Source organism: Copadichromis virginalis, linkage group LG10 (genome assembly GCF_057382275.1).
Source record: "Copadichromis virginalis isolate Kocher_CV1m ecotype Utaka linkage group LG10, C_Virginalis_male_GT1.1, whole genome shotgun sequence".
In the NCBI taxonomy this organism is placed as follows: domain Eukaryota; kingdom Metazoa; phylum Chordata; class Actinopteri; order Cichliformes; family Cichlidae; genus Copadichromis; species Copadichromis virginalis.
In genome coordinates, this window is record NC_140627.1 from 19,754,375 (window position 1) to 19,769,231 (window position 14,857).

Below are 14,857 nucleotides of genomic sequence, written 5' to 3' on the forward strand. Positions count from 1 at the left end.
TTTCGAGCCTATACAGCTTGGAGTAAGACAACATGCATGAAGAGGATGATGTGGACAAAATACTCATTTGCCTAATAATTCTGCACTCCCTGTATAGTAACTCCCTCTACTCGGGCCTCCAACACTCTTCTCTTTGCCGGCTTCAGTTAATTCAAAATGCAGCTGCGCGTCTTTTAACAGGTACGAGAATCCATGAACACATAACTCCAATTTTAGCCAAATTACATTGGCTCCCTGTTAAATATCGCATAGATTTTAAAATTATTTTGTTCACTTTTAATATTCTGAATAATTTAGCGCCCACCTATCTCTCTGAACTACTCCACTTATACAATCCCAACAGAGCACTTAGATCGTCCAACCACAGGCTCCTAGCACAACCTAGGTCTCGAATGAAGTCGAGAGGTGACCGGGCCTTTGCATCCGTGGCACCCAGACTCTGGAATAACCTCCCTGTCCATATTCATACTGCCGAGTCTATCCAGTCTTTTAAATCACATCTTAAAACTTATTTTTTTACTTTGGCTTTTGATTCTGTCTAGTTGGCTGGTCTAGCTTGTTGTGTTGTTACCTATTGTTTGTTGTCCTCTTTTATTGTTTTTTTTTATTGTATCATGCTTTTACTGACTGTGAAGCACTATGGTCAACACTGTTGTTTTAATATGTGCTATATAAATAAATTTTGATTTGATTTAAAGAATATACATGATCACTTGCTTTTATCTCACCCTGTTCCTTAGCATACTCCTCTGTCATACTAATGCTCTGCATGGCCTATCCCTGTGGTGTTCCCGTTTCCTTTTGTGTCATAGCTCCTTATTCAACAAACTTAGACAATGTTTCCACTATGCCTCCTAAACTTCTGAGTTTTTCTCCAACTATTAAACAAGGTATTTAATTTATCTACCGGTAGATAAATTAAATACCTTGTTTAATAGTTGATTCAACATAGTGAAGGCCTTCACTATGTTGAATCATGTTTCTGCAGCAGAGGCAATAAGATACACGTGCATTGCCTCTTTTTATTTACACCATCAGACAATATTGGTGACTTTTGTTCAACGCTCATCTGAAAAGAATGTGAGGTGTAGTGATAGGTCCAGCAACACTAACGCACAGGCGCATATATCAAGCTCACAGAGTGAAACCTGTATCGGTGCGTGTGTCGCTTTAAGAAAAAGTCACGTGATCGATACAGCTGCTGTATCGCTCATTTCCAACGCGCCAAACTGTGTTTAAAAGGTACCGAATCCGCATCCGCCAACGGAATGAGTCACCAAAACAACAACACGAAATTACTCTCGCAAAGATTAAAAAAACAACAACAAACAAATAAAAAAAAATTACACATCTCTCCATAGCAAAATGGAGCCCGAAAGAAAAAGAAATGTTTCTGCTGTGTGGGATCATTTTGATCTTTTAACTGCAAATAGTTTGTCTGTCTTTGTTTCAGTGTAATCCATCAGCGATGAGACTTGCAGTGTAAATTATTTATTTCATTTTATGCAGGTTAAATGTCGTATCTGTTCTGCATTTCTTACACAAACATAAACACCTCAGTGTTTAGGCATTACAGAGCCAAACATGAAAATGAGGAGACAAACACACCGAGAATGAACACAGGTAAACCTATATAGACACTGAACAGCTTTATCATCTTTTTTTTTTTTTTTTGTATTAATGTGTGTTATTATTTTGAAAACAAGCATCTAGGAAGACCGTTCTGGATCAGGCAGTCCTGAATTGTATTATAGAGGACTGCCAACCTCTTAGTATTGAGGAGAGTGTCAAAGAGAAACATTCCAAGATCAGAGGATCCTTTAACGTACTGGGGGAATAGGATGACCTTTTCCACCTGGCTTTACATTTTTTGTGTACCCCAGCTTCATCTATGCCTGTCAGTTTTCCAAAACTGGGGAAATGGTGTCAACCCTCCCCCCCCCCCCCCCCAAAAAAAACACGCAATAAACTGAATGCAAAAACTTATTTTTTTGAATAGAAATTTATAACAAACTCTGAGTCAATTACATTTAAATGGGTGATATTCAGAATACTTTAATTTTCACTTAATGTCATTCACAATATATTTTAAAGATGTCTACAATATGTAAAAGATATAAAATGATTCCATAGAAAGTACAATACCTTACAGTGTATACAAGAATGACTAGGTCATTAAATCAGTGTCTGTTGTGTCAAGTAAGTTGCCTGCAATGATATTTAAGGTCCAGCAGGTGTCAGTATGGAGCAAAACAGCAACACTGTGTCTACACAGTGTTGCTGTTTTGCTAGTTTGAGGAATGTGCTGAAACGCTTTATGAAGCCTCATCTACCCATTACTAGTGAGGTGATTACAGCCTTAAGAAACATGCTCCGTTTGCCATTTGTCCCTATATTTACAGCCAACTATATAAAATGCTTTGCTCTGCCAGCTGCAGAGAGTGCAACTGTTAAACAATTCTAAGATAAAATCACGAGCTCACTCAGTCATTAAGTAGTGGAAGGAGAGTACACACAACGTAAAGTATTCACCAGTCCAAACTTGTTAAAGACATTTTCCTGAAACAGACGCATTTGAGCTTTAGACTTCAATTTAAGTTGATTCAACTTTATTGCCAGGGCTGACTTGGAGTTGCTCATCTTGCTCATTAGATTCCGATGAAGAGCCAGGAACAGAGCTACCAATTCTGATTGTTGAAACATGTTCTGAAAAGTCAGTGACTTTACACCTAAGCTAGCTAAATTGCCATTTTTTGAATGACTTGAGTTCTGAAAGGTGCTATACAATAAAAATAAATCTAATAGAAGCATGATAAACACTCACCAGCCACTTCATTATTTACAGCAGCCAGACTGCTTTACAACTCAGTAAATGTATGTAGATTTAGTTCAAACCTGACAGTGATTTTCCAGAGTAACAGGGTTGCTGATGGCAGGTTCTCATTTCAAGCTGCTGTGATGCAATCAGACCCAAATCTGATGTTCCCTATATTTTGTCAAGTCCGTTGTTCATTTCAGAGCAGGACTCTTTGCAGTAAATTTGGAGTAAAGCTACAGTCACCTGATGTGGTTCAAGTCCAAGTCAGATAATATTGAAAGCCAAGCCATTAAAACACTTTGAGACTAAAAAGTAAGCCTGTATTTTACTGAGCGCCAACCAGGTGTTGATAATTCAAGCGTATCGGTTTAACACAATGATGAGAACACTGGTTTCATGTCAATAGTTTATTCAAATTACAGCAACATCAGCTCTTAAACATCAAGCAATAAATGCTTTCCATCTTCACATAAAGATCCAGTCCAAGTCCTCTTTTCACCTGAGAGAAAGGAAATAGACTGAACGATGTGCAAAATAAAAAGCCAACACAGATTATAGTGAAAATAGGCTAACAATTCCAAAAAGTTTCTTTATTGCATCATGTTATTTTTCAAACTTCATCACTGCATTTCTCCAGCAGAGGTCACACTAAACAGACCACATTATTGCTAAAAGACAATTATAGGACTTAAGACATCTGACCCTTTAATCAATAACTCAACATGCATGTATCTTACCGAGCTCTGGATTCATGTATACTGAAGCAGAGTCTCTGCAGCCACTGAATCAAGTTCTGAGACATAAATAAGAGGAAGTTAATGTCAAGAAGCTTTCGTCTAACAGCAGAATGTAACGCTTCCAACTTTCTGTTCAGAAAACCAACAATCACCACTGAACAATCTGACGGTAATTCCAGCTTTTCAGTTTAGGTTTCATCACCACAATTAATGATAAGTACTTGTCATATAGAGGAAAAATGTTACCTGATAAATTCACTGGACAGTGAACTAAGTCATCATTTGACAGACCTGATAATAAAAAAGGGAGACATCAGAATATGCAGCACACTTTGATAAGCATCAATTTCTTTAATTTGAAGAGACTCAGAAAGGTGGATTAGAGACAATCGTCAGTTGTCGCATCTGACGGCACTTCCTATTCCAGGTTTTCATCATTGATACAGCCACTCAGGGCTCATAGGACTCTTAGGAAATGCATTTCCAATTAACTCTCCTTCGCACAACAAAGCACACTGAAGTATCACACAATGATGAATAGCATTGGATTCAATTTTAAACAGATTTTGTCATTGGACAAAATGTGGAAAGCTTTTTAGGATCAGACACAATTATACAAACAAATCCCAGCAGGATTTAAAATGATGTCAATTCCATGTGGTGCACAGTGAGTACTTTAAAAATCAGTCCTTGTTGTACAAAGGTGAGCTTATCTTTAAATACAGTCAGGTTTGTTATAAGTGTACTTACGAAGACTGGCTAGGCATGTCTTCAGATGAATCTCAACCAGCTCACTTAGAGACATCTGAAACAAAGTTCAAAATGGTGAGCCACTTGAACTGATCAAGTCAATTCTAGACAAATTTATTCTCACTTTGTGTTCAGAAAACCAATGATCACCACTGAACAATCTGCCGGTAATTCCAGCTGTTATCAGTTTAAATTTCATCACAACAGAAGCAGCCAGTTTTTCTTGCTTATGGGCAGGAATGGAAATTTACCTGTGTGTAACAAATCCACATCTGTCCACTAGTTCAGCTGGGAGTGCACGCACCATGCAGACAAACATCCTTCACGGATGCTCAAGTTCTCTTCCTTTACCCGGAGGAGGAAACCGTGAGCGTGTGAGTTCATTTGTTTTGACATGCATCAGAACTACATGGGTTCAGAACTATTAAGCCAACCTATGATCCTGGTTTGTCATCCTCTTGATCTGGCATCTTCCGAGTAGCCTGAAGAGCAAACAGAAGTTAACTTCTACTCATGTGAACAGACTTATTACCACAGAGCTTTTTTGAGACTGAGGCTCAGAACAGTGAGTGAGAAACATCGTCAGTTATCGCATCAGACGGCACTTCCTATTCACAGTTTTCATCACGGTTACAGATGTATCAGACAAAGAGCTGGGTCCACTTTATGGTCACTCACCTTCCAAGGACACAAGGAGACCACAGGATGACTTGAACAGAACAATTTTTGTACTCATACTGTGACCCAAAAGCGCTAGGTCCACCTGAGAGTGAGAGGAAAATAATTATTATTTTTTAAATCCTTCTATGGTGTTCATATTGTTACTCAGCCATTTGACAGCTTTCTGAGAATTCAAAATTCACTATTTTATGTTCTTCACACAAAGATAAAGAGAATGAATGGGTTTGAAATAATTTGCATAACCACATTTTATCAGTAGCATAAGTGCGTCAGACTTTCAGAAATATGATTTTCCAGACTCATGGCAGACATGAGACATCGAGGAGGCATTCAATGCTTGCATTAAGATATGCAGAAAGCAAAAAGCACAGGACCAGCAGTCCTCCCCACGTGGCTACAACATCACAACTAAGAACAATGCTAACCTTCAACTTTAACGAACTGAAATCACGACTTAAACACGCTTACAAACTAACCTTTAACGCAGGGCCTTTCATCTAAAACCACGGCAGCCTTCTCACGTATCAATGCACTTCGCAAGTTCAGCGAAACTAGCAACAATGAACCACACTGGACGAGAAGAGACCAAAAGGGCGAACAATGCGCGTTTGCGCGTTTTTATACTGCGGCTGTCGCGGAAATAAAACGTCAGTGCTACTTCGGCTTTCTTCGCATTTTGTCGGAGAAAACCGTCACTCACTTACTCCAACGTCTCGCTAGCTTTGATAATCCTTTTCTTTTCTTTTCTTTTTTTTAAATAACACTTTAATTGTGGTGATAGATACTTTTTTAAATGCGTGTATTTTAACCATTTGAACATTTTTGTTTTATTTATAACAACGTGCCGGATTTTTTGTTAGCATTTTAGCATCTAATTACCAGCTAAGAGCTGTATTATAGTGGTCATCACCTACTTTTGTGTGTTATTTATTTGTTTATGTGCTCAAGCTAGTAATTTATGTTTGTCCACTTAACTGTGAATTTTATTTTTTTTCTCCCGTTAACAAATGCAGCTATTTCTTAATATAAAATGTGACCTGTGACCGCACATTGTCGCTGTTTGACAGCTAACTCTGTGTCTCGTCGCTCATTTCAGAGTATGTGGGTCTTCTCTCTGAGGCTGTGGGACCGTCATTTTGTTCTGAATTTGTTTCCTCTGCGGACTTTGGATAACACATCACATCTTCTGAGTGCTTCAGGTAAAGATTTTTACAACTTGCATAATCCTTGACCAGCAAACAGGCCCGTAAGGAATGTTAGTTTGGGGTCTGCAGTGCTGCCATGAGAAGTAGTAGTAATGACAGTAGTAACTTTGTTCAGGTGACTGTCTACGTTTCTACAACATTTGGTGAAAATCCATTAAGATTTCTTTGTTAAAAAGAAAAACTTTATTTGTTTGTGTATTTCTGCATTACTGTCCATTGACTACTAAAAATAGAATTTAAATTTTAAATTCTGACAAGCTTAGAAGGCATTGTGCTGCGTGGATTCTGTAGTTCTGTGGGTGATTTATGAGAAAGGGATAAATACAAGAAGTGCGTCCTCTTGCAGTGAATGAAACGTGTGCTTGTAGTGGTGATAGCGGCTTCTTGAAGGAGGTGTGTGTTCATGCGTGTGTGTGCATCGATCAGCTGCATCAGCATGTTGCCACCTGTGAAGAAGGACCGGGTTATTACTCAGCTCCCAAAGGTTAGTCAACACACACACACACACACACACACATATATATATATATATATATATATATATATATATATATATATACATACACGCGCACACACACTCGCACACACACTCAAACCCCATGATTGTAGTTGAATCTCCTACCCTTACCTTATCGCAAACCTGACCCTAGTCTTAATCCTCAATAAAGGTACTCCACAATGACTTCTGTGTTTATCCCCATGGTAACAAAAATCTCCATGGATACAAAAAGGCACAGGCTGTTAACCTTGCTGCCATCTGGCAAGTGATAAAAAAAGTATCTCCAGCCGTGCAACCTGATCTCAGAGCATGAAGAGACGGAATCTCCAGTTTTACATCATGACTGAAATGAATGTTGAGTCTTTATTCCTGAATGGGTCAGTTTATCCAAGCATGATAAAACATGGACATGTTTTTTTATAGTGTTTTAGTGCAAATGCAGCGCTGCACACCAAAGAAGGCTTCCACCCGCACGTGAAGGCTGCATGCCAGGTCCAGAAAGCAGACACAGTGAGGTAAGGTCACATAAGGATTAATAAACACTCTCTGCCTCCCATCATGCTACTACACACATCTCTACACTGTGGGTTTAAATTATATTAATGAGTTTCTGATTAATTTGGTCTTCTAAATCACATTAGACTGACTGTGTCAGCTGACGCTCCTGCCACATCTGACCACTTTCTGTTGGTGGTGTTTTTAAAGAAAAGGCTAATGGCATTTATTTTTACAAACCACATTTTTTTTTAAAAAAAAGGCCAAAACCATTGACTTTGCTTAGATGTTTACTCCTCGTAAAGAAGTAAATCTGAACAAACTAGTCTCACGTAAATACAGTAAGGTTTATGTAGGATAGGTACATTTTAGCCTCTCTTTACCATCCCAGTGTGTGAAAAGGGAGGGGGGGGGGGGCTATGAATAAAAATAGCTGTAATTCCTGCATTACTGAGGCAGTGATGCAGAACTCCTTAAATTAAGTCTTCATTTCACTTTACTAAATTCCCAATGCTTCCAACATATCAAGTATTTATGTAATTAAATGTTTGAGTGATTTCTCCATGCTGTGGAATACCCTGCTGTGTATTTTCATGATTTTGAGTGAATGCTGACAGTTGTGGATTTCTGTTCTCAGCTTTAATGTTGCTAAGGTCATCGTCGTGGGTGATGTTGCAGTTGGCAAAACGTGTCTGATCAGCAGGTAAGAAGCTTTTATATAGCTACAGCTCTATATGTTATATAGCTTGATATATAGAGACATGATGAACATGACCTCCTGAAATTAAAACTGAATGTCACAATGGGGGAAGAAATGTGATTTAAGTGAACATGAATAGTTTTTGGTGTCAGACTGGCTGTTCTGAGTATTTCAGAAAATGCTGATCTACAGTTTACAGAGAATGGTCAGAAAAAGAATCTAGAGAATATCCAGTGAGCAGTAATTCTCTGTGGAAGAAACACCTTGCTGATTTCAGAGTTTAAAGGAGAACGGCCAGACCGCTGTTAGAAAGACAAAAACAAGTCAAGCATCCACTGGTATGCAGAAGACCATCACTGAGTGCACAGCATGTTGAACCTTAAAGCAGATGAGCTGCAGCAGCAGAAGACCACACCAGGTGTCACTCCTGTCATCCAAGCAGGAGACTGAGATTTACAATTCACAGAACCTGAAAAAATGTTTCCTGGTTTGATGATTCTCAATTTGTGCTGAAACATTCAGAGGTAGGGTCAGAATTTAGGGTAAATAGCATGACAACATTGATCCCACCTGCTTTGTGTCACTGGTGTAATGGTGTGGGGCGTGAATTTACCTAACACTTTTTGTTCACCTAAATTACACCTAAAGCATAACATACTAAGGCAGAAACTTTCAATCACACCTAAAGACACTGAGCATGTGCACAGAGCTGAGGCTCATTTGTTTTTCTCATCCTCATTTCTAGGGATGGGTATCGTTTAGGTTTTATCTGATACCAGTGCCAAACCGGTACTTTTGAAACGGTGCCGGTGCTTAAACGGTGCTCGAACCGGTGCTTAAAGAATCAAGAACACAAACTTTGTCCAAAAACCTCTCATGTTCAGCTGTTTTTTATAAAAAGGGTTATCCCCTGCAGCTATAGGGCATATATGGTATCACTCTTGACTGGAAGCAGTGGAAAAAACACAAACTTTGTCCAAAAACCTCTCATGTTTAACTGTTTTCCACTTTTTCTTTGGTCTTTTTAGCCTTTTTGGCCAGGGTGAAGGGAGTATCTGCCATCAAACAAGAAGACAGCCGCATGTAGCTATGATGATGTTTGCTAGTTCACCTTACATGCATTAATGTAATAACGTGGTTAGCCTACTCAACGTAAATTACACACGAACAACATTAAGCTACTCACGCAGAGAAGAACGGCTGCTGCTGCATCATCATCCGTCATCATTTCTGCTACACTGGCAGGGCTAGGGGCCAGGACTCTCCTCTTCGTCTTTTTGGGGGATGTTGCTAACTCCGGGTCTGATAACTGGCAACCCACCCGCAGTAGATGTGCTCGGTGTGAGGTCTCGCAGCAAGCTATCAAATATGGCGCATTTCTCGGCTTTTAAAAAAACGCTATGCATCGCCAGGTGTTTCATCAGATTCGAGGTGTTTCCTCCTTTTCACAGTATCACCTTAAAGCACTTGTTGCAGGCTGCTGAGTTTGCATATTTTACTCTGAAGTACAGCCAGACTTTGACCGCTTCGCTTTGGGCATTTTTAATCTGTAGCTCTGCTCTAAAAGAACGTACGTACCTGGGCCCGCCTACTACGCTCGCAAAGGTGAAATGATTGGCTAGAATCCAAAGTGTATGACATCTTAGGAAAACAAAAGCACCGAAATGAAGCACCGAAATGTGCGCTGCGTTTCGGTCTGGTTACTACCGTTTATGTCAGAACCGATACCCATCCCTACTCATTACAGGTTAATAGTTTCAGCAGAAACCATGCCACTCAGGATGAAGACTTTTATGATACCACAAATGTCATTTACATTTAATTACTAATGAATATTTGGAATATTTTGTATTTCAGTAGTAGGATGGAATCAGTTTACTGTATTGTTTGGTAAAAATGCTTAAGAAATGAAGCATTTTATTCAACAAATGTTAAAAAGATTTTCGTTTTACCTTTCTTAGTCTGCCAGCTGTCCCCTGTTGCTCTCAGGTTCTGTAAGGGTGCGTTTGAGAAGAACTACAAAGCGACTATAGGGGTGGATTTTGAGATGGAGCGCTTTGAGGTGCTTGGTGTTCCCTTCAGTTTACAGCTGTAAGTGTACTTCTTAACCAGAGAGAAACATCCAGTTCGTAGACTGAGCCCTAGGGTCATATGAGTAATCTCCACGAAGAAGTTCAAATATGAGCAGTCTGTGTGTAATGAGATCACATAAATAGATAATTGTGGGGCTGTGCAGCATCCGCCTGATAATTTCACGATCTGGTTGTTCAGGCTGCTCAGTGCGACTTAAATGACATGCCTTGAATTCACTATGTCACCTTCAGATGTGCGTGTACCTGCTGTGAGTGCACATGTAGAATCAGTGTAATATTTTGGCATCTAGTCAACATTAGGACTCTAGTTCACTTTTAATCCCACTGTTTCTTTCACATTCACCAAATATTCCAAAGACGACCATTAAAGCTCTCGTGTGATCTGTTTTAGGTGGGATACAGCAGGTCAGGAGCGCTTCAAGTGTATCGCTTCCACCTATTACAGAGGAGCACAAGGTGAATGAAGATTCAAAATATTCATTTTTGTCTTTTAACTAAAGCTGGTGAAAGATTCGTGTTCTCGTTCTGACCCATATCAAACTGTCTGCATTTCTCCAGCCATTATTGTCGTGTTTGACTTAAGCAGTGTGGGCTCACTGGCTCATGCCAGGTAAGGCGTTTCCATTACAATGTCATTGTCAGATATTTTCTCTAAAAAGCCGATAAAATGTATGTGTGTGTATATGTGTGTGCATCCAGGCAGTGGCTGGAAGATGCTATGAAGGAAAATGACCCGTCCAGTGTCTTATTGTTCCTTGTCGGTACCAAGAAGGACCTCAGTGTGGGTGAATTTTATGAAAAAATTATGAAACACTGAGATTTGACCTGACATTTTTAATGTAATAGTTGATTAATAAGTTGAAAATGTGAGGTGAGATTGTGAGGATTGTTACTGATTCAAAGCCTTTCATTCAAAATGAAAGGCTTTGAATGATAGGAATTTTTTAGTTAATAATAAAAACTCTTGTCGTCATACATGACAGACTTTAACAGTAATAAAAATATTTCTGCTTTCAATTTTAGTCTTCTGTAAAATGCCAGATATTGGGGAGTTTCGTTCTGATCAGTCAGATTGTTGATAATGGGTTGACTGGTTGCTGAAGTTGCCCTGCAGTGACTCATCACTCTCGCTCTGTCTGTGTTTTGCTCTTCAGTCTCCTGACCTGTTGGCTCAGATTGAGCAGGAAGCCATGAGGCTCTCTGAGGAAATCAAAGCAGAGTACTGGGCCGTGTCTGCAAAGTCAGGTGGGAGATAAACAGTCGGTCATCAAGCCTGAATGCTTTTCATTTTCATGTTTTGTTCTCTCAGTAAACTCTGTGACTTTGTTTTTGTCCAGGAGATGGTGTGAAGGACTTCTTCTTCCGTGTGGCTTCTTTGACTTTTGAGGCCAATGTTTTATCTGAGCTGGAGAGGAGCGGGTCGAGGCATGTTGGTGACATAATCAGTGAGTCCACATTATTCAGTGGTTGTTATCTGGTTGTTAGCACAAAAATGAAAGGGGCTGTGCTTTATCTGTTTATGTTTTTTGTGAGTAGGCAAAAACACATTTAAAAAAAATCTTTTTTGCTTAGACACACGGAGTGTTTTCTAATCTTACCTCCATTGACTGTCACTGGAGTGGCTTTCGACCAACTCACTCCACAGTGGGTCAAAGCCAGACCTTCTCCAGTGAGGTCTGGAGACTCTGTAAGTGCCCCTGTAGCACAGTGATCCACCAAATAAATTGCTATTAATCAAACAAATGTGGTATGCCACTGAAAATTGTTAATACGTATAAAAATGATCTTGGCAGCACTAAAACAAGCCCACTGTGACCTTTACCCCCTCTCATTAAAAAAGAGAATGATTGTGACATAGTAATCTGGGATCCTCTGTCATGAAATCACTCTCTTCCTTTCTGTGTGCAGAGATTATTGCTTTTCGTATTATCCAACTCGCTGCCGGAGGAGCTTCGGGAATGTTTTGAGCAATGTTCCCTCTAAGCTGCGCGCCTGGGCAATTGCGCACTGCTGGCACGATCTCTGCGCAGAAAAAATCTGCGTTGCGCACAAAAATAAAATCTAACCTGAATTGAAATTAAAGTAAATATGTTAACAATTCTGCTTTGCAGTGTTAGTCAGTAAGTGACTGGCTGCTCCAGTATGGGATTAGAACGATGCCACCTTATCCCATAGTCCAGCCAATAATGCGCACCTAATCAATGTCATTGACAGGCCATGACGTCCTTATGTGCCGACACCGGTGTTTTAGCTAGCAAAGCGGCGTGGCTGATGTGGAGTGAAGCCACGTTAATGACAACGTGTACAAGCATTGGAGATGTGAGCAGGACAGACGGAACAATTGATGGAAAAACTGTGGACTTTATACCAGTTTTTCAATTGTGTTGATAGGCCACGTAAAACCAGAGTAATGATAAAAATAAATGCAATGTTTGGTTTTCTTCCTGAATACTATCGTTGTTTATATTTACTGCAGGAAGAAACGGCTAAATTGGCGTTTTATAAGAAAAAAGGCTCGAAAGCCTGTGAGCAAAACCAAAAACACCCCCACCCTTTCCCATTGGTCGAAAAATGTACCATGTCGACCAAACAAAACATGGCATTTGTTGTTTAGGGAGGGGGAAAGTTTTAGGAGTGACGGTGGTGTTTTGAGATGTGAGAGATTTGCAACGTTTAGCGTAAATCTTGTGTAGTTAGTGTGCAGTGTAGTCAATTGTTTTGTTGTGTGTGTCAGAACAATGAGGCGACTGCTGAATGTTACAGGTGTTACAGGAGTGATACATCTCCTGTTGTCAGGCCTGCAGGTATCAGGCTGTTGTTCTCCTTTATCTCATAGTGGACAGAAATTAGTTTTTGGAGTGGCACAAATAATTTGTGTGGCATCAGATTCGATGCAGCAAACCTGATTGTTCTATAAATAGTTTGAAATGTTTATTTTTAAAAAACGCCTTGGCTGCATTTTTAGGTAAACAGCTGCAAAAAACTTTGTTGTTTGCATAACTCAGTTACTTTTTTGAAGAAGTAACTATATAATTAATTGCCCAACACTGGTCATTATATACTGTATTTTGCAGAGAGAGAGTACCAGGACTCTCTCCCAGACCACAGACTCATAGTCATAATACAAGTCAGAGCTTTATTTAAAAAGAAAGAAAGAAAGAAAGCTGTGTTTTCAAAATTGGAGCTCAAGATATTTTTACTTCCAATAGGGACCAAGTTAAGTTATATAGGAAAAAACTCAAATCATTTTGTGTCCTTGATATTTTACACCCCTGAATGCTAACCACTGCTCTGCTATTGATGTTTCCTACTATAACACAAGCAATCTCTGTTTGTTTGTTTATCCACCAACTCCTCCTACACAACCGTGAGCTGAGAAATCAAAAGTCAAGGCACGCGTGTACATCTTGAGCCCCTACAGGTTCTTATATATATTAGATATGTCAGCATATTCTCTAGCAACCACCTAACAACAGGCTAATATGACCCATTTTTAGGTTTTGTGTACTTATGACACTTTATAAAAGCATCTTGATGTTTACAGTATCATTATTACAGATTTTGACACATTAGCTTATGAAGTTTACTGTATTTAGGGATTATATCAAAAGTTTAATGTCAGATAAATAACTGCGTTTTTGGTGAAGTGGTTCCTCACTAAATTTAAGATGTAAATACATTTTACTGCTTATAAACTTACAATCATTCTTATATTGGTCTTCTATACATTTCTATAAACAACACCCACCACCCCTATGTTTTAACTTTTCTTTGTGTAATTAACCATATCAATGTGCCGATAGCATAAACAGACCAAACAGTAATGTAGCATAGGCATGTATTTGTACTGATGAAGGGAGAACTCCTGCGTAACCAATATGCCCCGTGTTCACTGCATCTGCCAGTTCAATGGTGTGACTTCTGTGTGTTAACATAGATATATCTTTGAGGAAATCTAACCGTTTAGATCCATTCACAAATTGATTGTTCTATTGCTTCCAGTGAGAAAAAGAAAGCTCACATTGCTTATACGAATAACATAAAAGTGAAAAAAATTATATGTTTTTATTTATGTTGCTCACAGGGATCACAGACAGCACAGAGACCAGCCATAAACCAAAGAAGAAGCCCAACTGCTGCTGAGATTGGATGAATATCTGCTGGAAATTTTCTGAAGCAAAACGAAATGGGACGTGCAACAGGAAAATTAAGATAAAATGCGGACTGTACGGCTCGCTGTGAATATCATGAGTAGAACCCATGAAAGAAAGGTCACAGTGCTGATAATAACCTGAGAAGGATTCAGCAATAGGTCAAGATGTAAATTCTAAGTGGTTCCTGTAAACAGGCCTGTCAGCTGACTGATCGGAGCAGTGTAATCTCAGGAATGTTTACAGCTGACTGCGGCGACAACAAACAGGCCATTGTGATGTCCCTGATTATGTAAACGTTTATGAGAAGAGGAAGATTATTCTCCACTACAACCACCATTAAATTGCACTTTGTTGATGCCTTTAAAACATCTGTTTGAAGGAGCGTTTTTCTCCTGCTGAAATGTCAGTGATGGGCTGACTGCATTTTTTTAAAAGAAGGGGGGAGTGGGCCTTAGAGGCCTCCTGTCATGTGTCTCTCTGCTGCTAATTTGATGCGTACGCCAACTCCAGTGACCACGGTCACACCCGTTACACATCCCTCTCCTCTGAGGTAACTGTTCTCATGATCTTGAAAATGGAGGGATTGTTTGCAGGAATGGGAAAAAGCAGCAAGCTCAATCTGCTTCCACTGAATTTCGTCAGTAAGCCAGACAGCAAGAACGTGGGTGTGTCTTGGATATATTGTTTTAACTCATATTATACAGATTCTTTAGGTATTGAAATCT

The 14,857-nt window shown here is 39.4% G+C and overlaps 1 protein-coding gene, 1 long non-coding RNA gene and 4 other non-coding genes across 11 annotated transcripts; 1 reads left to right on the forward strand and 5 right to left on the reverse strand.

Annotated features, from left to right (window-relative positions):
- Positions 1 to 3,210: 3,210 nt before the first annotated feature.
- Positions 3,211 to 6,900, reverse strand: LOC146700314 (uncharacterized). Of its 3 annotated transcripts, XR_014922544.1 has the most exons (8): positions 5,463 to 5,636; positions 4,984 to 5,068; positions 4,740 to 4,787; positions 4,557 to 4,650; positions 4,306 to 4,360; positions 3,802 to 3,846; positions 3,556 to 3,611; positions 3,211 to 3,317 (listed from the first exon to the last, which is right to left on the reverse strand). It is a non-coding gene; the product is annotated as an uncharacterized LOC146700314 (long non-coding RNA). The 3 variants fall into 3 exon arrangements; XR_014922542.1 differs by lacking the exon at positions 5,463 to 5,636 and adding an exon at positions 6,820 to 6,900 and having other exon boundaries at positions 4,557 to 4,787; XR_014922541.1 differs by having other exon boundaries at positions 4,557 to 4,787; positions 5,463 to 5,632.
- Positions 3,687 to 3,759, reverse strand: LOC146700315 (small nucleolar RNA SNORD65). Its single transcript, XR_014922710.1, has one exon. It is a non-coding gene; the product is annotated as a small nucleolar RNA SNORD65 (small nucleolar RNA).
- On the reverse strand, positions 3,920 to 3,997 carry LOC146700316 (small nucleolar RNA SNORD49). The gene has a single exon (XR_014922706.1). It is a non-coding gene; the product is annotated as a small nucleolar RNA SNORD49 (small nucleolar RNA).
- LOC146700317 (small nucleolar RNA SNORD65) lies at positions 4,435 to 4,509 on the reverse strand. Its single transcript, XR_014922709.1, has one exon. It is a non-coding gene; the product is annotated as a small nucleolar RNA SNORD65 (small nucleolar RNA).
- Positions 4,866 to 4,937, reverse strand: LOC146700318 (small nucleolar RNA SNORD49). The gene has a single exon (XR_014922705.1). It is a non-coding gene; the product is annotated as a small nucleolar RNA SNORD49 (small nucleolar RNA).
- LOC146700319 (ras-related protein Rab-34-like) lies at positions 5,655 to 14,614 on the forward strand. Of its 4 annotated transcripts, XM_085470483.1 has the most exons (12): positions 5,655 to 5,904; positions 6,083 to 6,185; positions 6,538 to 6,675; positions 7,114 to 7,205; positions 7,823 to 7,888; positions 9,875 to 9,976; positions 10,370 to 10,434; positions 10,537 to 10,588; positions 10,678 to 10,759; positions 11,133 to 11,223; positions 11,316 to 11,423; positions 14,063 to 14,613. In XM_085470483.1, the coding sequence occupies exons 3-12, from the start codon at positions 6,595 to 6,597 to the stop codon at positions 14,119 to 14,121; spliced, it is 798 nt and encodes a 265-aa protein (XP_085326609.1). In that variant the 5' UTR covers positions 5,655 to 5,904; positions 6,083 to 6,185; positions 6,538 to 6,594; the 3' UTR covers positions 14,122 to 14,613. The 4 variants fall into 4 exon arrangements, with proteins under 4 accessions (XP_085326609.1, XP_085326607.1, XP_085326608.1 ...); XM_085470481.1 differs by having other exon boundaries at positions 5,655 to 6,185; XM_085470482.1 differs by having other exon boundaries at positions 5,655 to 6,185; positions 6,560 to 6,675.
- Positions 14,615 to 14,857: the final 243 nt, after the last annotated feature.